At 45.6% G+C, this 26,209-nt stretch overlaps 1 protein-coding gene across 1 annotated transcript in view; it reads right to left on the reverse strand.

The window, feature by feature from the left end:
* The window catches only part of OLFM1 (olfactomedin 1), a 341,156-nt gene extending 317,659 nt beyond the window's left edge, over positions 1-23,497 (reverse strand). The window contains exon 1 of the mRNA XM_069609604.1: positions 22,982-23,497. Within this exon, the coding sequence (XP_069465705.1) occupies positions 22,982-23,047 (66 nt within the window). The 5' untranslated portion in view covers positions 23,048-23,497. The remainder of the gene's footprint in view (positions 1-22,981) is intronic.
* Between the last annotated feature and the right edge of the window lie 2,712 nt (positions 23,498-26,209).

Here is a 26,209-nt window from a genome sequence, read left to right on the forward strand (position 1 = left end):
TTACCGCCACTCATCAGCATATGGACATCCCTATCAGTGATATTTCAAATCTTCAAATACATCTTTGCGGCCCTCACCAACACCTGCAATCTGTCAGATTTTGATTAACACTCAGCTGTCATATTGAAAGTCATAATAATAAAGCACAGCAAATCCTCTAGTTTGATAGTGACAAACCCACCAACCACCCCACCATCCCCCAAAGTCTGTCTTTCCCCTACCTCCACCTGCCTCACCAATACTGCAGGACTACCTGTCATGTCCACCCGCACCTACTGTACCCGCTTATCTGCAGCAGCATAGCTGATGATATGGCTCACCTTCGTATTCACAACCTTCCACGCCTGCACTTGTGTAGCACACCCCCTAAAGGAAGCAATGTGGTCACCACTACACTTACAGCACTTCGGCGCACTCACAGAAACACAGTCTTTCATGTCATGGGGACCCCAACATTTATCACACCTCCTCTCCTGCCTACAAGATTGTGCCACATGTCCATACTCATGGCATTTATAACACTGAATAGGGGCTAGAACATAAGACTTCACCCTAAAGCGCTGAAACCTGTAAGGATGTTTGGCGTGTTACAGCACAGAGTACAGCACTACTACACAGGTAGCAAACAGCACAGAGTACAGCACTACTACACAGGTAGCAAACAGCACAGAGTACAGCACTACTACACAGGTAGCAAACAGCACAGAGTACAGCACTACTGCACAGGTAGCAATTTTTTTGCAGCACCACCACAAGGGTGCGGTGCATTGCTATATGTGTTACCAGATTAACAAGGAAAGACAGGCCATTCAGTCAAAAACGATTTTAACATATAAGATGCAAATCTATTTTTACAGTTAAAAGTACACGTGCACATTCAAAAATGCACACTATTTTTCACCTGAAATGCCTATGGTGCGAGAGACACATTTGAAAATAATAACTAACCTTACTGACAACTAACCTGACTAATGAAACATAATCCACTAATAAAAATGTGTCTCCACTGCAGAATTAGGCCTATTCTGAAAGTGAACTTTTAAACGCACATCCATTTTTTTTTTCTGTTCTCTCTGCTGCCCTGTCCACATAACTACAGGAAGCAAATGGGATCGAAAGAACAGGAAATCAGTTGGTTACAAAGTATTACTATAAAAATGAGCCATTGTGTAGAGAAGGAGGAGATGGCGTGATTAATTCTGATTGGAGCAGCGTCATAGCAAGTATCATGCTAGAGGGAGTGATCAGGCTTTTTGCTGGGGGTTTTTGAGAAAGGAGAAGGGCAGTCAAGATTGGGGAGAGCTGAAAGAAGGACCTTTCCACTGGCTGAGGCATTCCTATCTGCAAAAGCTGAGAATTCCAGGCAATGACCCCGGTGTGAGAAGGCAAGCGTTCCTTTTTACTGGAGTTAATCTTCAAGGGAGCCACATTCTGAAAGAGAACAGCCAAAGAGAACAACTAAAAAGATAAGGTAATTACAGAAGTGTGGGAGCTGAGTGTGTACGATAATATGCAGTCAGTGTAGGATTCCTGTGCATGCCTTAATCAAATGCTAATGTTGCAATTTGAGTTCTGTTCTCCGCCACTCTCTTTGCAGTGTGTCATAGACAATGCTTTTACTGTACCATTTTATTTATTTCTGTAAAGAATGAGATCGTGTTTAATTGCAACATTAGCATAGACACATTTGAAAATAATAACTAACCTTACTGACAACTAACCTGACTAATGAAACATAATCCACTAATAAAAATGTGTCTCCACTGCAGAATTAGGCATTTCAGGTGAAAAATAGTGTGCATTTTTGAATGTGCACGTGTACTTTTAACTGTAAAAATAGATTTGCATCTTATATGTTAAAATCGTTTTTGACTGAATGGCCTGTCTTTCCTTGTTAATCTGGTAACACATATAGCAATGCACCGCACCCTTGTGGTGGTGCTGCAAAAAAATTGCTACCTGTTCAGTAGTGCTGTACTCTGTGCTGTTTGCTACCTGTGTAGTAGTGCTGTACTCTGTGCTGTTTGCTACCTGTGTAGTAGTGCTGTACTCTGTGCTGTTTGCTACCTGTGTAGTAGTGCTGTACTCTGTGCTGTAACACGCCAAACATCCTCACAAACCCCAAATACACATACTCAGGCACTTTGCTTCCCCTAAACCGAATAGCCACAGTTGTAGAAGTAATGCCCCCATCAGGGTCGTTCTTACCCAACCTCCACACCTCCAAAACCCACATATCCTGCAAGGAACTCATAATATCCCTATCATGCACACAGAGCGGCACCCCATAAATCACACCCTTACACATGTAACTAGCCTGTTCTGACACAGAAACAGGGTGCCTCCCAAGGCAACCCAAGTCCAGAGATTTATTCCTGGGTTCCTCACCCACAACTTTAACCAGCAGTCTCCCCCCACTGATCACCTGGACTGATTGCACTGATCCAATCCCCCTCCCGACCCACTCTGAAAAAAGGGGTAACTCCACACAATTATTAAAGCCACAATAAATTGGTATCATACTCATGTCAACCGAGTGAGCTCAGGCCAGTTATGAATAGGGTGTGTGGATTATGGTCAATCTGCTAGCCTTGGCTTCAGCAAGAGATAGAAAGGAAAGTTGCTTCTTTTGATTCTCTCTGAGGTTGGGTAACACCTCTCTCCAACACAGGAAACTCTCAGAAGGTGAGCTACTGGGATCTAAGGTTCAAAGAGACACACCCATAACAACCACTAGCTTTACACCAAGGTTTTGAATACCAGGGGATATTTGAAGTTGCAGTACAGGCCGGGCCGGGTGGGGAAAGGTTAGCCAGAAAGGACAGAGACTGGTTTCTCTATCTTGATTATCTGTGGGTCTATCTCTATTTCCTGTACTCTCCATTTCCTGCAGAACAAAGCACCCTGGCAAGGCAGGCATTTGAACTCTTACAGCAGGTTTGCTGCTGTCCAATCCTCTGTGCCATTTGCCTTTACAGGGGTCTATCACTCCTTCTTTGATTCATTTTGGGCTTTCAAGAAGAACAGAAGCATTCATTAGGACCTTTTTTTTAGAGAGCAGTCCTTTCCTAAGCCCTCGACTAGAAGTGAAGACTGGTGGTGCAAGGCAGAGGAAAGGTTTGTCCCCTAACCATGGTCAGAGAACACTCGGGTTGACTGTTGGACCAATGCCTGCACTCTGTCCAATTGCACCAATACCCATGATCCTCACTGGTGGTGAAGGATTCCTGCAAGTGCCAAAAAGCTGCCTGGACTGGGAGGGAAGAGAAACATAAACTAACCGTGTCCCTGTGCCCCTGAATTGGAATCCACAGCACCAGAGTAGTCAAACCAGCTGGATTCCTGTCTTCTGCTCTTTGAACCATCCTCAAGCTCAAGTCATCTGCATTCAAAGCCTTCAAACCCTGGCAGCTGCTTTTAGCACTCCCTCTTTGAAACGTCTAATTGCTGTTTATTTCATGGACCCAATTTGTTGCTGCATGAAGCACCTAAAGTTCATCGCAACTCCGGCTTGAACAAGAAGCTTACCACTGCTGAAGCCTTTGAACAGCTGCATCTTCAAACAGCACCTCAAACCACCAGGATCTTCACATCGAAGCAACGCAGACATCGACTCAAAATGCTGGCATTTGTTTCGCAGCGTGAGTTGACGCTGCGATACCCAGTGTCTCAAACCATCAAACCTAACTTGGTGGTCTCTTCCAACCACACCTTTCTGCCACATAGAACCCCAGGGAGGTTCACCCGATGCAATGCTGACTTACCGTCTGGATCACCACGACTCACCACATTCAAACCCAGTTTCTCCTACAAGCACAGAACTGAGAAATCCACTTCGATGCTGTGAAACCACCAAGAACAGAATAGGGTACTTTTGAGAGGCTCAAGCCCCCAGTCCACTGTGGGACGATAATGACTGATAAGCTACCCTTTTGCACCTTTTGCTACAAGACAAATGCTTTTACCATTTGAGAATGTTGCTTTGTTGCAAAGTTTTGCGCTTCACTACTACTATATTACCAAGAGTGCCTTCAGATCTATGTTCTGCATTTTAAATGTTCTTTCCACCGGGGTGTATTTCTGTTAGTGTTTTTATAGTGAGTTATTTGCATATTGGTGTTTTTAATTAAAGTATGTATTTTCTTTATACAACTTTGGAAATACCTTTATTTTGGAGTTTTGTACTATAGCAGTTTTGGGTTACTACTGTTATCATTTTCACACCCCTCTTAAGAGTATAGACTACCACGACCCACATTACCACAAAAAGATGAAGGAGGTATATCTCTTGACTGTGCTTGTTTGACATTTATGATTGGGATCACTGTTTGTTTGTGGTAATGTGAAGGCTGAGTAGCCTATTTAGCCACTGCCCATCCTTGAACTCCTGCAGAGCAACAATCATTTTGTCACACACACCTCCTTGGGTATATTTGTTTCTGCTCCTCCAACTCCCTGCATATCAGCGGAGGTCTAGGAGAAACGGCCATGAGGAGATGTGAGGTGATGAACTTGGTGCTGAAAGAGTGAGCGTGTGGTTTGGGGAGAGGTCAGTAAACTGAGCGTAGCAACACATTAGCCAAACCCACAATTCATCTATATGTTTCCATCAGTACTCAACCTAGAAGGCCCAGACATTAAACATCTATGCCTCCTTGCTGGTAAACCGACACGGCTGGAGTAAAACAGGTAGATTTCTTTGCCTCACATCCCGTATGTACAAAGTCAATGCCCCAAATTCTGATCAGTTGTGACTTCGGGCATAGGCCTTGTAAGGAGCAAGATCAATGGGCCCTCACAGGAGCTGTCAACGGTTTGCAACAAAGTCTAGAGCACTGGGATTTAAAGGTGGATCTCTCAGTGGTCCCTTATGAGCCTTTAAAGGAATGGTTCGGTCAGAAATATTAATTGATAAAATGGTTGGCAATAGTCTAAAACATAGTTTAGACATATTTTGAATGGAAGTTTCTATGTAAACACTTTGAGAAGACGAGGATCAAAGTGTTTACATGGGAGCATCCATTTTGTGATTTCAAGCAGCCTCCTCAGGTCTGCCTTTGTGGCACTAAACAAGCAGCAAAAGCCCCCTACTGGGAGATTTTGCTTACTGCAGACAGAGCAGATCTGAGGAGGCTGCCTTCACTTTCATTTTACGTTTTCTGTGCTCCCCAAGCCCAGAGAAGCACAGCAAACGTAAAATGAAGGCAAAAAGCCGAGGCGCAACAATTAAAAATACAATGTTGTTGTATTTGTGATTGCTGTGGTTGGAAAACCACGGAAATCATAAATACAACAATGCTGTTTGTCTGACAGCCGCAGCTTTCGCGTGGAGTCTCCTGGGCTCCCCCAACCCTGAGGGAGTCCAGGAGACTCCAAGTGAAAGCTGCCGCGTTCAGAATAACAACGTTTTTAGATTTGTAAATACTGCAGCATTTACAAATACAATAACGTTGTATTTCTCACTGTGGCAACTTTCGCTTGGAATCTCCTGGACTCACACAGGGTTGGGGGAGCCCAGGAGACTTCACGCGAAAGCTGCCGTAGTGTGAAGCACTGTGGCATTTCAAAACATCCGCGTTGTGTTTTTGCCTGCAACTACTTTCACTTTGGGGCTCGTGGGCTCCCCTGTGAGCCCCAAAGTGAAAGCAGCTGCAGGCAGAAACACTGCGGCATGGAAACACAACCGCGTTGTGTTTCTGCCTGCCTTGGCTTTCACTTTGAGTCTCCCGTGCTCCCCAAGGGGGTCCCCGGAGACCCAAAGTGATAAACACGGCAGGCAAAAACACAACGCGGTTGTGTTTCAAAAACGCTGCAGTTTTTCTTTCTAAGTTTCTCAGGCTCCTCCGGCTCGGAGGAGCGCGGGAAACTTAGAAGGAAAAACCACAGTGTTTTTAAACACAACAACGTTGTATCTTTGTTTGCGGTAGCTACAGCTTGGAGCTCACAGGGCTCCAAGCTGAAGCTACCGCAAACATAAATACAATGTTTTAAAAGCTGCAGTTTTATTTCTACATTTTCCGGGCTCCTCCAGCTAGTGCAAATTAGCACTTACCGAGATGCAGCTACAGCTTTCCTGTCTGCAGTCTCTGGACTCCGTCCTCCAAGTCTGGCACCAATGAAGCAAAAGCCACCCAGTGGTAGCTTTTGTTTACTACAGCTGGCTGGCTTTTGCTTCATTAGTGCCGCAAAGGCAAGCAAAGGTGGCATCCATTTCACAAAATGGATGCCCCCTAGTGCTTCCCATTGTAAAGTTTGAGATTATTTTGCTCAATACTTTACATAGGGACTTTAAAAAATATATTTTTTAGATATTTTGTTTATTATTGCCCATCTTTTTGGCCAATAATATTTCTGACCGAACCATTCCTTTAAACTCTGATGCCTCATGCATAATCACTCAGCACTGGTGTAAATGAGGGGTGTGCACATGGTAGACCTCCCCATGATCTACCTTCCATCAAAGCTGCCTTGAGTCTAGCGCTTGATCAGAAATTGTGTTGAGTAAATAAAATGAAATTATATTTTATTTATATCGCGGTCGCACACAAGTGTTTCAGAGCGCGAAGTAGGAAGTTACAGAGAGCTATAAGGTCTAGGGATCTAGGGTCTAGGGATGAGGGCAGTAGGCACATGGGTCTTCCATCCAGGGCTCACTGTCAGGCTCTTTCATCTCAGTTCCCCCTTGCATAGCTTGCATACTGACAAGTCCTGAATCCTCCCCTAAGACCTTCTTGACCGCATTTCAGGAAATTTTAGTTTTACAGCACATCTGGAGGATAACCAGTTTCTAAGTCCTTCCAGTTGTATCAGACAGGGACATTGAGGTTATTGTGGCATGATTTGTCTCTGGCATCAGCACCAACCCTTCCCCACCCATCCCTTCTATCTACTTCTGTGACTTTCCCCTGTTGTGCCTTGAGATAGTTTTAGTGTGCTATTGGGCACAGCTCAAGTTTATAAATACACTACCAACTGATTCCCTTCCTTTGCCACTCACGTCCCCTCCTTCCTATCTCACTTTGAATCTTCCTCTGTGCAGGATTATGCAGCTTTCAAGTGGATAAGCATACATCATATGCTTCTTTCCATACTACGTAGAGGTACAAAATGAATGTCAAAGCAATAGTAATTGTCTCTAATGACTTATATCATCAAGGTACCACAATAAGAACACGCTCCAATAGTCAATATCGCCATGGGAACAAGAATTGCCACAATCTTTTCAGCGACCTCAGCTTCTTTCTGGCCTAATACTGGCATTAGATAATTTCCACCAAAAGTGATCACTGGTTGGTCTGCAACTGCTCAACCTAGCAAGGAAGACATGGTTCACTGTACTGTAGAGGAAGAGGTACCTGTCTTCTTCTCTTGCTCCCATCACATTGGGATGACAGTCGAAGAGCCACAATGGGGTACCCATGCCTGAATCCTTGGAATGATCCTGCACCTCGTTTACCATTTGATAGACAATATGCACTCAGACAACCCTTCAGAGTATAAACACAAGCTGACATAGTGGAGGATAGTTTCCAAGAAGGATGCACTTTGTAGAGCTGTCAAAATGAAGCCACAAGCAAAATTGATGTGTGTTAAAACAAAGTTTGACAACAGCAAAATAATGTTATAAAGCAGATATAAGAACCTATGCTGAAACAATATGAGAATACTTAAGAATTACCATGTAACTGAAGCACTAAAAGTAACATGTACCTGAAGCTAAAGTAATCATGGATCTGAAGATGAAGTAACTTACTGACCAGTAACTGTAAATATGCTGAAACACCAGATAGAAAGAATACATAGAAGCTTGCTTATTAGAGGTACATATTCAACATTTAGGACACCATCAGAAGAAAATGGATGACGGCTTATGTCAATCAACCCAGCTACCTCAAAATAGGAGCCGAGGATCTTAAAATGGAAAGATAGATGCAGAAGTTGTTTTTCCTTGCAAAATAGAGAAGTTCATTGGCTTGGAACCAAGGATGTTATTTCGAGAGATGGACGAAAAGCACAAAGGGAGCCTATGAGCAGACCCTCTACAAGGACATATTAGATTGGGAGGAACTAGAACCTTTCTGGATGCCAAATATTGGACAATTAAAAGGGCATTACGTTAAAATGGGATAGAGTAAGTCTCTAAAGGCCAAGAGGAGCAACTGCATCCTGCATTATTGAATGAAATGTTGTTTAATACACTGTCAAAAATGGTCAAATTCATGGTCTTGTAACATGTGATGGAGAGCTTGCAAGCAAGGGATATTTATTAAGTCTGAAGCTCATATAATGGTGTGCCTACACTCCCTCAAATGACCTGAGACAGTGCAGAGTGGCAAGGTCAGTCTTCAAACAGAAGACACTGGCATGAGGACTACCGATGAGAGAGGGTAGACTAATTGGGAAAACAAGGGGGGAGCTGACGTATCTCCAAGCAGCTTGGTTTTGTTTCTATGTACGTGCTGCTAGCAAGCCGAATGTCCAAGGTTGGATTTGGGTGGACAACCAATTAAAAAAGCATGCCATGCACTTTTACATACAATGTTGCAAAGTATTATTTCACTGCCACATTTTCTGCTATGACGAGTGTATTATACCACGTGTATAGAAGTAACTCAGGCTGCGTCCTGCAGATAAGGGGCCGCCAATGAGAAACTTATATTTATGCACTCTATATGTAGACATGCTCCCCTAACCCAATCGCACCCCTTGATAGGCTTTACAGTTTTGTCACGTAGGATGACATCATAGATGACACATCTAGCATTATATAAACTGAATATAATCAAAAAGGCATTGGGATCCTGCATAAATCAATTTGATGAGTGTTTATACGCCCTGCCTTTCTTTGTTGAGATTAAAGCAGTATTTTACCATCTCTTTTAAGTCTGTCCAGTTATTTGGTCTAAGATATTTTATTGGTAATTCCATCTAGCACAAGAGCTGCTTCAAGGTGCAAGAGCACAGTACACTCATGGGGGGAAACTTGGCAAGTAAGCAATGGTTTGCTGTACAAGCATGGTGAAACCCAATTAGTAAACAATGGTTCACTGTACATGCATGGGAGAAACCTAGCTAGTAGGCAAATGTACACTGTACAAGCACAGGGGAAACCTAGCTAATAGGCAACTGTATACTGTACAAGTATGGGTGAAACCTAGCTAGTAAGCAATGGTTGTACATGTATTAGGGAAACCTAGCTAGTAAGCAATGGTTCACTGTACATGCATGGGGGGAATCTAGCTAGTAGGCAAATGTGCACTGCACAAGCATGGATGAAACCTTGCTAATAAGCAATGGCGCACTGTACATGTATTAGAGAAACCTAGATAGTAAGCAATGGTCCGCGGTACATGCATGGGGGAAACCTAGCTAGTAGGCAAATGTATGCTGTACAAGTATAGGGGAAAACTAACTAGTAAGCAATGGTTCACTATACAGCAATGGGGGAAACCTAACCTAGCTAGTACGCAAATGTATACTGTACATGTATGGGGGAATCCTAGCTAGTAAGCAATGGTTCACTCTATATGCATGAGGGAAAGCTAGCTAGTAAGGAAATATACACTGTACAAGTATGGGGGAAACCGAACTAATAAGCAATGGTTTACTATACAATAATGGGGGAAACCTAACCTAGCTAGTAGGCAAATGTATACTGTACACATATGGGGAAACATATCTAGTAAGCAATGGTTCACTGTTCACACAAAGTAACCGTATACGCAAGTTGTGGCCAGAACGCCACCCACACGACTCCACGCAAATCAAACACAGCCACCTTTGCATGAATATAGACACCCTAAAAACAGTGCGCGGGGTCCTCCACAAGCCAGCCTGCATTCTGGGGACCCTGTGTGGTGTCCCCCGTAAATGTTATCGGCACCCCAAAAACATGCTAACCCCGTAAACCATTCCTGCACCCCACTACACTCCGTACGAGAACCCCTAAGTTAGATTGGAACCCTAGCTGCGAGCACGTACCCCTAAACCTGACAGCCGATCTTACCTCTGCGTGGTGAATCCTATGCACAAGTGTCTGTATGCCTGCCTTTGTGTGGCGGACAGTATGAGGGCTTTGCATGGTAATTTCCCTGCTGTGAGGTTGCACGGTCAGATCCATGAATACGTATTGTTCAGTGCAATCGTGGGCATGTGATGGTCTGCCTGCGGGCGTCCCTTGTAATGCCCACCTTTTTGCATGTTCTTCCTCATTTTGAGTTATGTGTTCTGCCCTCTGTGCAAGCCATGCCCACACTCTGCCTGGTGTCTCGCGCAAGGCACTTGACCGCTCCCAGGGGCATACTGGGCTGCCACAAAATCCATACAAGTTCAAGGACAATCCGGCGCTTTCGATTCCATGAATCGTTCGGGATTACGCATGCAGTTTGGTTTGCAGGTTCCCTATTTTCCGTGCAAATAATTCCATGAATCGGGCCATATGTGTAGTTATGGTGATGGTGTCTTCAGGACCAGTGAGTCAAGGTGGTAAAATGTCTGGTGCATTCATAAGAGGGTGGGACATTTTGTTCTGCATCGCTTGAGTTTGGAGGAGCTATAGGTCTTGTGGTCAAGGCACTGAAATCAGAGGCATGGTTGCTGAATTCAAGTCATGTGTGACCAAGAGAAATTCACGTTTTCTTCCTTTGTTCGATCTTCTCTGCCTCTGACTCGATTGCACTTCAGCAACAGAAGTCCAATCACCCACTGACACTGTGTGAGCTTGCACAAATGGCTGTGCTTCAATTGCTTTACTTTAAAATTGGCAATGCTTGGAAGTCAATGGGCCTCATTACCAGTTTGGCGTTACCGCCAAACTCGCTACCGACCCCAGCACCCGTGAATGGGCCATTATCGGCCAAATACGAGATGAATGGGCCGGTAATTTCCCATTCACGGGTGCCGGGATGGCCGGCCTCCCGATCCCCATTCTGCCCCATAACGGTGCTGGTTCAATCACAAGTTCTGCTCGAGGGTGCCGGTCTGCATGCCTGGTCAGACCACGCGTGCAGTCCGGCACCGGCAAGCAGAACTTGTAATGTGGCAGAGAGGTTGTTGCCTTTCCACCACATTCGTAATGAGTCCCAGTATGTATGTACCTAAAGTGCAACATAAACAATAGGTTAAGAGCAACAAGGACATCAATTGGACGAACGGTTCCACCCCACCTTATCGTTTGCATTCAAATGAACGATAAAAATGGTAAAATCGACTCATTATAAAATAAACATATAATAATGCAGAACCAACATGGAGAAGAGATAGGTTTGGTGCTTCAATGAATGGCACATTCATAAAACAGATTGGTCTGTGCTAACACAAATTCCTTGCTTTGCCGCTTATTCATTTCAGCCTTTTGTTTAGCTACTACTCTGTGTGTACTCATCTGCACTGTTAGATGTACATTGTTTGTAGTTTGTCCATGTAACAGGTATTTATCCTTCACACTGCATATAACGTATCTTAAAGAGCCCTTTGGAAGCACTTAAGTTCGAAGCATGTTTCATCTCAATTTTGTCAGAATATTATGAAAATTACAAAGGTCCCAATTTGGAGTTAGGAGGATTTTCAAACAGAAATAGTGCATGCATCATTTTCCATTACCATGTGCAATATTTTCGGAAAACCACCTAATTATGGCAATACTGCTGGGTGGGTGGTAGTGTTTGCACATTTCCTGAAATACTGCAAGCAGTATTTCTGGTAGCCCACAAGTATTCATTTTCTATTTGTTTTACAAATTCATGCACCCCCATTAATGTAATGTAAAGTGGTCTTATATAGCGCCCTTCTGTCACTAATGCGGGCCTTGCTGCACATGGCTCTGTAAGAAAGTAGACCAGAGTGTGTTAGTCGGAAAGCGGTAAGGCAGATGCAGAAACCTTTGATGTTGATGGATGCAGGTCAGCGGCACCCGTTCCTGTGTGTCGATATGAAAATCTCTATGTTGTTTGGGTTTCGTACCGACTGGGCAGGTTCACCATATGGCAGCCCCCAGATTGTGGATTGCACAAATGAACAGCGTGCTTGTTGACACAAGATGAATAGGATCTGAATCTGTTAAGAACACTATACATGGAGGTCATCTGAACGAGTGTGGTAGGTATACGGATGCAAGATTTTATTATTGAGGAGTTAGTTGAGTGGTGAGGGGGTTGGAGAGTGGGGCCGAGGGTGCTGTCACTTTATTGCTCTTGGTGATAGTTTTCACAGGGATTTAAGATGCGTACCAGTGCCACATGGGAGGGGTTTCATGAGTCTGCTTGGTTTCATGCAGATGATAGTACCAAGAGATTTGAAACATGCTTGTAAATTAGCACACGTTTCTGGTACACAGTTTTTATTTGGATGCTATTATTTTTCTTTCTTTCGATGTGGTTGGTTGAAAAGCCAGTCTTGAGCTGTTTCCTGAAAGTCAGGTGGTTCTCCTCCAGGCGGAGATGTTTGGGTACGTTGCTCCACACTTTCGTGGCCAGAACTGAAAAAGGGGATCCTCCTTGCCATTTCTTGTTAAAGTTGGAGACTAGTATTAGTGCAGCATTGCTGGACCTAAGTGTTCTGGAAAGAGTGTAGTGTTGAAACTTACTTCTGAAGGAGGAAGGATCCATTCCATGGTATGAACAATGGGCAATGCACATGGTTTTTGAAATGAACCCTTTTTTTGTTTTGATGGGTAGCCAGTGGAGAGTACGTAGTGCTGGTGTGATATGTTAAAATTGCTTCATTCTGAGAAGAGGTCCTGCTGCTGCTTTTTGAACACTTTGATGTTTCCTTAATAGGTAATCTGGGAGACTGAGATTTGTATAATATTTGAAAACATGTGGCTTAGGCCCTCTGGGTGAATGTAAGGTAAGAGGCAGTGTAGCATGTACAGCTGGGAGAAGCAGCTTCTGACGATGGCTTTGACTTGTGGATCAAGAATGAGGGTGTTGTCCATTTTCGTTCCAAGATTTCTTACTATGGTTGACGGATTTGGGAAGGGTCTCATCTCTTTAGGCCATGGGATTATGGTCTAGTTAGAACCTGTAGGATAACATAGCATCAGCAACTGTATAGAATAGTAGTTCAAACTTCTACTGTATAACATTTTTTCATGAATAAAAGGGTCATTCCTGACCCTTTTGTGCAATGCATGGCAAAGAAGGTGAGAAGGAGACTTCAAAGATTATCAAAGATTGCCTCTGTCCTGACCCTTTGAATGTCTTAAGCAAGATTGTTCTTACCTGGAGTGGAGAGTGTAAATAAAGGACTACTGCTCTGCAGGAGTACAGTGATAATTAGTGGCAAAACGTCTTCATCCCCACACTACTCCTAAACCAACAGTGATCCAAATCATGAAGGAAAAGCCGGCACTGCCTGAAAGGCATACCTTCTACACCTTATGTGGTAGGCCAGGCTGAAGGAAGGAGGTATTTTCAGGAGGAGTGTTAGGTGATAACAATAGCAACCCAAACAGTAATAGTAGAAAGACTAAAAAATAAAATAATGCTCAATGAATATTCTTAAAATCCATAGATTTTAATTGAACACTACAAATACAAACAACTAACAAAAAACATAAGCGATAATTCACACCTGTAAAGAAAAACAGACAATGCAAGATATTGTAGAAATGCACTCTGCATAGAAAAGCAGAGGTGTTCAAGCACTCAACTGGCACAATGTCAGTGTTCAAGCAGAAGCCTTCAAAGAAAAAGCCAGAAAATGGAGCATTAAAGTCACTATGGTTCTAAAAGTGGGCCGGAGGGACAGAGCACCGTCACATTAACTATTTCCTTTTTCTTAGGTGCAGACGGTGTCGAGCTGGGCTTCTATGCACTTTTGTGTGGTCGAGTCAGTCAGCTATGAGTCGGTGTCACTTGAATTGGCAAGTGACATGTTGGCATCCAGTGGGTCAAGTCGAGGGTCAAGTCGAGACTAGGTTCGGTTGGGTCGATGTGCTGCTTGGAATGTGGTGAGTTGGATGCTTCCACAGTGGTGAACATATGGTTGAGTCAAGGTGGTGGTATTCTTTACTGGTGCGAGACAGCATTGCAGCAGTTCGAAGATGCAGGTAAGCAGATTTAATTTGTAGAGTGCCAAATGAAGCACTGCAAGTCCTGTGTCAGCTGGAAGGGAGTCAACCATGGTTAAAGCAGTTCAAAGATGGTACGACAGGGAAACAGGATTCCATCTGCTCTTCGAATTTTCAGGTTGCTAGGAGTCCTGATCCAGGACCTCCAGGACAATGTGAGTCCTTTTTATGCAATGTCAACACCGGGAGCATGGCTGGCACCTAAAGGGGTTATGTCACCTCTAGTGAAAGGGCCCTGGTTCCAGTGCAGCCTCAATTAGAGCCTGGTCCAACAGCAGTCACCCCCACTGTTTCCTGGGGATGGTTAGGGGACAACGCTTTCCTCTACCTTGCATATCTTCTGTCTTCACCTCCCTGGCAGAGGACTTTGGAATGGACTGCTACCCACGAAGAGGTCCAACAGTGTATTCCTCTTGTTCTTCTTAGAGTCCAGCAATGAATCAATCAATGAGTGGGGTCACCCCTTTTTAATCAGCAAAATGTCACAGAGGATTTGAATGAATCAGGTCTGCTGTGAGGGGTCCACACCCTGTTGTTGTAACAAGTACCCCTTGCCTTATGACATTACACCCAAAGTGCCTTGCTTGCAGGAAATGGAGGGGGATCGGAAAGACAGAAAGCAAGATGGTGGGACCCTTCTCCAGGTCTGCCTTCCATCTCTGGCTACTCCAACCCTGCCCACTCGACATGCTTAATGTTCCACAGCAGACCTGCTGCTGTCATTTCAGTATACTGTTACAGCAAGGCACCTGTGTACACTATAATTTTGGCATGAAGCATAAAGAAAAAGGGGATCTGATTAGCAGACCTCACTTTCAAAAACAGATTTCTCTGCACCGTTTAATTTTAATAATAATCAAAAAAGGTAGGGCTTTCGTAACCTTGATTGTAAACAGTCATCACAGTGTGAAACACCTATGCGTCTCTCTACTGCAGGAAAATTATCTCAAAAATACTTCTTGGGAGTTTTTACAATGTTTACCTTTAGCTCTGGGGTGGATATACAAATTAGAACTTTTTTAGACAAATTTGAAACGCAGAATCAGGCGGTCTTTACCACATGCAATGTTCCTGCGAATAATATAAGTAGGCAGAGCAGTAGAACAGGCAGTATCGCAGACCTGGAAAACAGGCAGTATTGCAAAATACTGTTCGTTTTACAGTTATCGCCTAATTCTAAATGAAATACTAGGCACATGTGTTTGGGAGTTCTCACGATAAGATGTATTTCACACACATTCTATATTTCTGTGATCCTGACCTGTTAACCAGCTACTTATCATGCGCTGTCTGCAAAGGCGTTAATCTTTGGGACATTTTGGTAAAGGATTGTTGGAACATGCCTGGTGTATATATTATTTCCGGTTCAATGGCATGATAACCGCTGCCTCCTTACATCTCAGGGTAGAACAAGACTCTGCAACCGATCGAATGGCCCAAAATAAAATCGAGCAGCCATCTCTCCACGTGTGGTCCTTTGTTTGCTCGGCATTGCAATTTCTCACTTTGGAAAGAGCGTTTTTTCTTTCTTTTTGTAATCCTGATGTAATAGCCGCTTCTGACATGGTTCACCCAGGAGTCAGGAATTTGATTATGGGCGGAACTTGCAATCAGCAGCATGACTGATGCATGTGGTGGGTCGAGACCCTATTGATCATGAGAAGGTCATGGAAAGGCCGAACAAGGGTACATGTAGAACAACATATCTGTAAATCGTTGTCAGTATATGGTTATATCACACTTAGATAACTGAATGTGTGCCAACATTTCCATTGTGAACTAAAAAATGCCACTGTAGAAGTAGCAGTAACAATAATCATAGTAATAATAATAGTAATACGATTGACATATCTATTAAAAATAGTAACAACAAACACACTGACAGCAACGGTAAAACAATGATCGTACATAATAATAATAAATAATAATAATAATCACAACAACAGTCGTGTCACTGTTACGTTTCAACAATTCCTGCGATTGGTGTCAATGTAGAAGACTGGGGTCAATATTTCAACTCGCAGTTCATCCACTTCACTCCCAGTGCGACCTTGTGCAGATCAGATTTTGTGCATGTGTCTCAGATACTATTTTGTAAACTGTGAGAGCTACCCAACTGTCTTGGCATGCCTCAGGGCACCATATATTATGTGTTCACCGCTATCAACCCCTTATTTGCCAGATAACTGAGGTAAGCAGGAAACGGCAACCTTCGGCCCTGACCAGACTATTAAACTTTTACACCTTGCAGCTTGTAACATGTTTACCTCTTACAAAATCTTAATGTTTGAAAAATCAATGTTTGCTGCCCCAGCGATGAAGAGGGACATGATATGGAAACCATAATAACAGCAATCCATATTAAAACCATTGAACACTCCAGATGGTTACATGTCTTTTCATTGAATCTATTCCATCGAAGATTAATACCATCAAATCTTTTCCATTGAAACATGTTATATCGAATTCCCATACATAAAGTGCAAAGTGTTTATGCATCAAAACCCTTTCATCGAATAGGGTTTCGTTATATAAACACTTTACATTTGTTTACATGAAAAGTCTATGAAACATGCATAACGTTATAACGTTACAGGGAGCTGTCCAGTTCTGAAATCTATAAAGAATTTCAGCACTGGCATCTAACGTGGTGTGTATTGTTTATTGGGGTGTCTCCCCCATAACCCCTCCGCCAACCCCCATTTTCTAAATGTAACCCTTGTCCAGTGTTGAAATGTTTAATGTATTTCAGCACTGGACAGCTCCCTCTAACTTATAGTGTTCATTGTTTATTGGGGTATCTCCCACCCAACCCCCGGCAACCTCCAGGGGTCCCCACTAAACCCTCCACCAAACCCCATTTTCAAAATGTAACCCTTGTCCAGGGCTGAAATCTGTAATGTATTCCAGCACTGGACAGCTCCATCTAACTTCTGGTGTTTATTGTTTATTGAGGGTCTTTCCCCCTAAACCCCCCTCACGCCACAGGGGGCCTCTCCCCCTAACACCCAACCTCCAATTTCAAAAATGAACCCTTTCTTCAACCCATTGTATTTCCAACCCAAACATACATCTATTTTAAAAGGCCGTTTTGAGTAGGAAATCCATTGAAATTCATTCAATTAAATGCTTTTCAATCTAAAAGCATTTCAATTAATTAATTTTAATGGATAATGATTTGATAGAAATGATTTTGATGGAAAGACTGCATACCACTCCAGGCCTCTCAACTCATGTGAACTATGTGCCAGTGTCCTGAGGCACCTGGTGGCAGTCACGCGCCTGCCATATGCCTGCATTCTCCCCATAGCAGGGAAACAAGACAGGCTGTCTCCCTTTGTTTTTTCATATACGAAAGGTCAACACCACATTGGCAAGAGCAACTTTAACTACGAAAGATTTGAGGCGTGATTCATGGAATTTTTTGAGGGGGAAATCAGGGCTTTGGACGTAAAACCCCCTTAGTTGATTCATGGAACTGACTGTGTGGGTCTTTTCTGGTACTTGAGAGGACTCTGCGCAGGTCCGGCATGTCTCTGCGTGCAGTCGAGCAACTTGCACGAGACGCCTCACAGAGTGTGAGACGGGCCTGCGCAGAGAATTAAATAGGGGGCAGAACATGCATAATACCCATAATCCATGCAGAATGAGGAAGAACAAGGCATAATGTGGGCGGGACGAGGGACCAACCAGCAAAAGGAAATCACACCACCAGCACTGCGAGTAAAGCAGCGTATTCATGGATCTGACCGCACAATATCACGTCTGGGGAATCAGCACGCAAAGCTCCCGACCATACCGCCACATGAAAGCAGGTGGAAGGCCCCAATTGCAAAGGAATCACTGCACAAGGCATGGTCCGATCAGAGATGTGGCGGTGTGTGCAGAGTAGCAGAGTGCTGCTGCGGTTTATGGGGGTTTGCATACAGATTGACGGGAGAATTACCTGATTTATGGAAAATGGTACCCATGTTGTTGGGGTGCGGCTAACAGTTACGGGGACCCGACACATTGCCACCGGGGTGTTGACTTGGTTGTGGGGGACCCCACGCAGTATTACTGAGGTGCATGAGTTTGCAGCCAAGGAGCCCCCAAAGGAAGGTGTATGTGGATGGATTTGCTTTTGCGTAGGGGCCTGTCAGGGACGTTCTGGCTGCTATTTGCGCATAGGGTTACTTTGCGCGGAACAATCCATGAATACATGGTGCATTCTCGGTGCAGGGACTTTGCGGGATCAATGCACACTTTTCCATGAATCTTGATATAATATTCTAAAATATCAGCTATCTGCCTTTTCTCACGTTTCGAACGAATCGACTGCAAGTTGAAGCAGTGGGCAATGTACATGTGGCTTGTTTTCATGAATGGGTTTTATGAGGGGTTCATGCCATTCCTAGAGGGCATGTTAGTATCTTAGAAAATCTATATGGGATATCATCAAGTCTGTGCTGAGTCTGTTGGGTGCTGTATGATGTGCTACTGAATAAGAACAGGAGAGAGGGGGAGAGAGAGAGAGAGAGAGAGAGAGAGAGAGAGAGAGAGAGAGAGAGAGAGAAACACTGTGGCTGACCAACAAGAAAAGCAAAGGGGCGACAGAGAAAAACAGTGGTAGGGCAGAGAGTTCAAAATGTGGGAGGGGTAAGGGGTTTATAGAGCGATGAAAGCAAGAGAATAGTGGGAAGAGAGGGAATGGGAAAGGGTGTGAACAGCGAAAAAGGGTCTACATATTGACAGGGAAAGAAGGAGGGGGGAGTGGTATGGGTCAAAGTCAACGAGAGAGGCAGAGGGGGGAGTGAAAGCAGAAGGAATAGGACAATCAACAGTGATGCGGCTAGAGAAAGAGGGGCCCACATAGGTGGGGGGATAACATGGTAGAATGAGAAAAAAGAGGTATGAGCCAATGGCGAAGGGAGAGGAAGGTAGAGAGTGAATGGAAGGTATCGCAATATGTGAGAGAGACGGAAGGGGTTAAAGGAAATGAGCGAGAGAGAGAGAGAGAGAGGAAAAAAATGCCTGGAGAGAAAGCCAAAGAGAGACAGAGCGATCCGTGCGTAAGAGAGAAGGGAGGGAAAGTTAGAGAGTGGATGAAAGAAAGCAGAAGGGTGTGAGTGTGAAAGAGAAGCAAGCAGCAAGAGTGTGCAGAGAGAGAAGTGGCTAGTCATGCAGAGAGAGAAGAGAGAGAGGGGATAGACGCCCAGAGAGAGGAATGCGAGCGAAAGAGAGAAGGGCAAGGCAGGGAGTGAAAGAACCGTCGTGGGAGAGTCTGATTATGAAAGAGGAGCAGCAGGGGATTATGTGTAGAGAGAGAAGGGGTTACGGGCGAAAGAGTCGTGCAGAGAGAAATGGGAGAGAGTGGAGATAGACGCCGAGAGAGAGAGAAAGAGAGAGAGAGAGAGAGCGAGAGAGAGAAGGGAGAGACAGGGAGTGAATGAACGGTAGTGGGAGAGTGTGAATGTAAAAGAGGAGCAGCAAGGGAGAGTCTGCAGAGAGAGAGATGGGGTTAATCGAGAGAGGCAGAGAGAAGAGGAAGTGGAGGTATGGGCTTGCAGAGAGAAAGAAAGGAAGAGAGAGAGAGAGAGAGAGAGACAGTTTAAGGGGGTGCGAGTGGGAAAGAGAGCCAGAGAGAAAAGAGAAAATGGATAAGTCTAGAGAAACAGGACGAGACTTAACAGGTAGCTGTGTATCACGACCCTGCAATCTCATTAAGATGTTGTCGTGTTATGATAAAGCCACAAGGCCTGAGGCCAGTGTTTTCTAATTGTCGCGCGAACCTAGATGTAGTATCGCACCATAAAAGACATGTGGCAGGTGACATATGCTTGAACGTACATGAAAAGACAACATATCTAAGCTTCCTATTGGTTGAAAATCTGGAATTCGCGGGTTTGCTTCGTTCTTGTTTGTATAAAGTTGGCCGTACTGCGGGGTTGTGGGCGGGAATCTGCCAGACCTGTCAGTGGTTTGCAATTCTGAAAAGAAGGAGGGTCGTAACGCACCGCCGAAATGACCATAAGAGAGCCCCGCAGCTCCTCCCCCGCCTATCAGCGATGACAATGCGTGCGCTCGTACTCCAGGAACCCTACTAGTTATGCCACATTTTGGAAAATGGCAAAACATGCAATTTTGGTAGCTTTTCAATTCAGTGCAATATATTTTCATGATGATATCATTAATGACAATAGCAACATCCACTTTCGACGATATGTTCTTCTGTACTACATGTCCCACTCTGTGACATGTGTCATGTTAAGAACACACACACACACACAATGACATTGGCAAACATAAAATAACCTTATACCGGTCACTCTTAAACCTGAGTCCGCGGTCTGAACACCCACACAAATACCCGTAGGACCCCGGTTCCAACCCAAGCAGGGCCTTCGTAACCTTTTATTATTGCAAAGCCACCTTTCACGGGTGTCTTGATGGGTGCAGTGACAGCGTTTACACCCTATACGTAATCATGCATGTATTCAGAATTGTACCTAGCAAGCCCGCTGTCAGGATCACTGCCGGGAGCTTTCGCCTGGCCCCGTTCCAGTCGCGGAAGCCAGTCTCATTGTCTCTGCGTTTGACCCTGCGGCGTGACCGCGCCAGAAAGCGGCGCGTACTCTGATCATCCGCACGGGCTCTCGCTTTTGGGCAGCGTTGGTTCGATGTGAAATCGTGAAAACGCACGTTCTATCCCCCGCATTCTGACTTGGGCCCCAAGTGCGTGATCCTGGGCAAACTGTGCTATCCACCTGGCCTGTGCCTCCGTTCTGTTATCTTCCAAATTTGGGAACGCCCAAAAACAAGACTGGTCACAATTATTCACACCGCCTGTTTACATGTGGCGATGGCTTGCATAGGTGAGTACGTGGTTGGAGGGCCCTTTGGTTCCATAGCCCCCGTGCACAGGGCCGCCAGTGTCACTGCTGATGAAAGGGACCCCATGTATCTCGAGGACACCACACAGCCATCCTTTACTGAACGGCCCTTCTATGCGCTACTCTCAGGACACCATGGGGTGAACTCAGAGATCACACCATGAGGCTATCCATTTATTTACTAACTTTGGGGGGGGTGATTGAGCACCCATGTCTCGCGTTGTCGGCGCTGTGTGATTCTTGGAGAAACTCACACACAGAAATGCAAACCAAGTGGGATTCGGAAGAAAAAAAAACGCCAGTCGCAGCCCTCAGAGCTTGCAGGCTGCCTATAGACCGATAGCAGGTCTGTGAAACGGGGGCAAGGGGGGTCGCCCCCCTTTCCATCCTCCGGGCACACCATGTGGCAGCAGAGGGTGGGAGCACTGGAATGGCGCGCACCCAAACCAGCCATTTAAAGGGTGGGGCGGGGAAGGGGCGCAAAAGAAAAAAGGAAGAGCATAGCTGAAGAGAAATAGTGGGTTATTGCAATGTCTCGCAGCAACCCTCGACAGAATACACCCCCCCACCCCCGCCCACCCCGCCCATTCTCCCTCATAAGACCCACCAAAGCCTTCATAAGAGGGTGAAATTGCACCGTTCCACCGAGACAGAAGGACAGAGATTCGGGGTGCCTGCTGGATGGCATGAGCTTGCCGTCGCCCCCAGTCACCCGAAGTCTCCCTGAACCCGAAGGAGTCTTCCCTTTGGCCAGCAGAGTGTCTGAAGTCAGGTGTAATCACGCACTGCACTGCCTAAAAATGGCAAATGGCAGCAAGTAGCCACGAAACGTAGGACAACCCCCATCTGCCAGTTTTGGGGCCAACACCCAACTAGTTGACATCAAAGCCCCGCGAGAGCATTCTTAGAATGGGGAATCTGGGTTGATTTATAAAAAGCGAAGGGTTCTGAACCTCTCCCACAACTTTTAATAGAAAATACAAGCAGATATTGTATCTGAGGGTGGGGGGAGGCAGCACCAATATTTGTCCCACTGCCCGAGATGTGCTGCGCGCGGCCCTCGCTGTTGTATCACCTCTGGGTGTGACCGAAATTAATATATTGGTGAGCCAATGCGCCCCGAATCTGCACAGACACGGCGCCTGTCTGGCTCCGTCTCCCAGAAGAGAACTCGCCCACAGCCACATAACTGCACAGCTATGACGTCATGATAATAATAATAACAAACAACCATCGGTGCCCTTATTTCTAAGCAGTCATCAAAGACCAGGGCTTTTAAAGAGCTCGGGTGCGAGGCAAACGTTCATCGTTTGCAGGGAGGGGCGACAGTTCTGTTGTGGGGGCTTGGGGGCCCGAGGCATTTATTCTGCTGCTTCCCTGATATCGACCATGCCTCCTTCCCACCCACCCTTCATTTCATATTTTAATTGTATATGTTACCAGAATGTATAAAGTGCAAGCCGAGCGTGCGGGGCCCTTCAGACCAGTGTGAAAGGGCGCCCGTGGAAAGGGGGTAACCACGAGGGAGACAAAAAGGAAGGGCTGGCTGAGCAGCAGCTCCCCAGCATTATTCCAAGCCCCAGTCGCCCTGCCCGCCGTATCCCAGTGCTACATAGCCCCCACTCACACCGCCTCCTGCAGCACCCAAATGCAGCTCAGTGTACTAAGTACTTGCAACATCGCTGCTGTCCCCCAAGGCGCGCAAAGGCATTATCTCAGCGCCATGTGCAACCCCACTCCACCACTCCCCACCTTCCGTGGCTAGCAGCATGGCACCGGCGCTATAGAATCCCTCCGCGCCCCCTTGTCTTCTCCCTAGTGCTGAGCCTCGAAGCCTTGTCGCAGCGCTATTTAGACCCCGATTCTCTGTACCGCTTCTGCCCCTGCCAAGTCTAGAGCAGTGTCGCTGAGCTCTGCAGCACACCCTATCCGCCCGTGTCTCTTGAAGCGCTTAGAGGCAGCGTCGCCCCCACCCCCTCCATCCTTCCAAGTGGGGGCCCTGGACTCACACCCGCGGGGATGCTGCCGGCAGACCTACTTGGGTGAGTTCTGTGCCCATCAGGACGAGGAGGAAGAGGCTGAGGACCTTGCTTGCCGATTGCATCGCTCCCTGCCAGACCCAGCCTCGGTCCCCTCCGAGGCGCCTCGCTTCTCCGCTTCTTCCTCTGTCTGCGCCGCTCGCAGGGGTCCGCTCTTCTCGCCTGCCTCCCTTGTCGCCCTCAGCAGCCTGGGAAGGCAAGGTGAGTAACTGGCTTCTCGGAACCCCCGCTTGGCATATTTATTCTGCCCCAGTTTCTCTCTTTGTCTGCTTTTTTCCCTCTATGGTCTTCTTTTTCCCGGCTTCAATGGCGATTGAAAGGCATGTGCTTGAAGCCCCGGTGGGTCGCGACAGAGAGGATGAGCTTGTCACTGCCAAAAGTTTGCCCTAAAAAAAAAGAGGGGCTTGGAAGAGGGAGGTAAAAAAGGGGGGATGCGGTGGCAGGCAGGGATGCAGCTTGCAAAAAAAGGCACCACCAATTTATCCTTAGAGGACTGATTTCCTGCCAGCCAATCTCGAGATAGAAGACACAGCCTGATTGGCCATTGTACACTGCCAGCAGATTGGCCACTGTGTGTTGTTGTTCGCCCCCCACCCCCCACCCCTCTCCACTTTGGCTTGTGCTCTTGTCGGGGCTTCATGCGGGAGCTGCCTCCTGATTGGTCGGGGTGCTGGGGTTTGGTCTTTCAAGGCAGTGCTGCTAGCCCAGGTGAGCATCTTCCCAAGGATGCGCTGCTGGTGCAGACGGTGTGGGATAACGGGAGGGATGGGAGAGCGCCCCAGACAGACTTTCGTGTCAGGTGTCAGAATGGGGCAGGCAGCTCAGCGGGGCCCTAGACACGGGCGCAGCTGCTGTTCTAGCATTAAGAGACACGTGCAGATGCTGTGTGAATAGCATGATGTCTATGAACAATATCAATAATACACATCATGACAGCAACCATAATAGGTATAGTATTGCTAGAAAGTGCCCCAGAGGCAATTCCGTTCATGGTATCTGTCGTATACAAGATGCCAAATATATAAAGCATAATAATGATATTACTATTTGAATAATATGCTGATAATGTGCACAGAAATGTCCCCCAGTTGCTCATTCTTTGGATATTAAGTCACCCAGGATTTCTGTGCGATGTAAAGCGTAAGGCCAAAGCCCAAACGCATCATAGAAGCACACAACTCTGCTGTGACGTGTAATGTTCTTATAATGAGCTTTTCGTGTTTATATTATTTTGTATAATACCAAAAGCAGCACGAATTATCTGTCTAGTTATCAGTGAGATTGCATTTTAATGGAAGCTTTAGAGGACCTTTTTTCCCATGCCCTATTCTTCTGACCACAGTGAGAGGCAGGGATGAACCTTTGGTGGAATGGGCCTCAAATCAAGGATGGTCCTCAATGGAAGGCATGGGCCTCAAGGCAGGGATAGGCTTTACGCTGAGGGTGTCCCTACCGATGGGGATCAACTTCGGCCTAAAGATAGGGCTCAGAACTGTGATGGGTCTGTTGGGATGGGCACTGGGCTGGTGATGGGCCTCAGAGCTGTAATGGCACTTGGGATGGGCCTGGGGCTGGGATGCACTTTGGGGGCATTGTGCTCAAGCAGGGTTTTGTCCTTGAAGTGGCCATAGGCAGTGAGGCAAGTATGGGATTTGGCAAGTGAAAGGCTTGGTTAAAGTGCAAGGATGATCATTTGGTGAGGCGGGGGACAGGCCTGAGAAATATGCTTGGTGCAGTTCACTTTAGCAGTGGGAAGCAGTGCAAGTGTCTCAGGCTTCAGATAATAATGCCGTAGTAGTAGATTATCTGAGTACTCCGCTCGATAGGGTGTCATAACTAACTGACTATACATTTATTCTGACCTATAAATTATGTGGGTATTTTAGGGCTATTACCTTGAATGTATATGCCACTTCTCTGTCTGAGCATCTAAGCATGTGAAAAATAGGACTTGTATGTATATTAGGAATTGTTTACTCATGTTAGTCTTCAAACGAAGTCCAGCGAACTCTGCATGGCTCCCTTGAATCTGACCTTGCTGCACCATACACGTATCCAGGACATGGCGGACAGAGCTCACCCTGACCGCTATTTTTTTTAGCATTGTAGCAGCTGGCAAGGTTGTGAGGTGGACTTTTTTTCCTCTCAAGGAATTTGGTCAAACTGCGAATGGACTCTAATGCTACGTTTAGCAAGGGTCTGCAACCTTCGGATCCACATTTGTTTTGGACTACAACTTCCTGCAGCCTGAGTCAGCATGATAAATGGCGAGGGATCCTGGGAGTCATAGGCCAAAGCACCTGATAAGCTGCACGTTTTCAGACCACGCATACACTGAGTGTGCAGTTCAAATGTGAGATTGAAGGAACCCACAGCCAACACCTGAGTAAACACTGCACCCAAAAAGTGGAAGCAAAGTACAACTTGCAAGGGTGTGGAAGATGCTGTTCTTCTATTTTTGGGTATTTTACAGTTTTACATAGCGCTAACATTGTAACCATCAACTGCCCTGTAACAGGTTCTGTGTAATCAAGAACCACTGACAGGCACTCCGGTTATTTTTCTTTCTTCATGTAACTAAGTTAGACTCACTGTAACAGCGCCACGATGCCCCAGGCTGCTCTGTGCGCTTTATAAATGTAAAAAATAAAACAAAAAATAAATAAAATCACATGCAGCCTTCTGGCTGCTTCAATGCATTTTGAGATACTACTGAAAGTTGCAATGCTGGAAAGGGCAAGCATCACACAGTGCAAGCACAGCTGGGTGTGTGCTAGAGCTCTGTGTTCTTGGTAAGCCTGAGTGAACTTTCTAAAAAGTGATCCGTGGGCTCTCGTGAATATATGCCTGAGATTTGGCTAAGTTTGCAAATTCCTGCTGATTTTCCATCCTCCCTAAAATTCCATGCATATCTTTTAAGAGCCTTACATTTTTAGGGAAGTTTGGGGAGGTTTGAGCTGGACAAAATAACTTGAAAGGCTGTACAAAGGGCAATCAAATATAGAGAAAAGGGACAGGGGTTAAGCTGGAGGATATAGAGCCAGGGGTAATGGAGTCATCTGCCTCTTTGAATGGTATCCAAGTACGATAGCACATTCAACTCTGCTGTAAGATATCTCAGTAGGTCAATGCACTTACTGCAGAGACATTTCTGTAACCTGCAGATCCTAGGTTTGAATTGGGGTATGAACAACTCAGCCTTTCATCCTTCTGAAGTTGATAACATT

Source organism: Ambystoma mexicanum, chromosome 8, assembly GCF_040938575.1.
Source record: "Ambystoma mexicanum isolate Mex_15411 chromosome 8, UKY_AmexF1_1, whole genome shotgun sequence".
Classification (NCBI taxonomy): Eukaryota; Metazoa; Chordata; class Amphibia; order Caudata; family Ambystomatidae; genus Ambystoma; species Ambystoma mexicanum.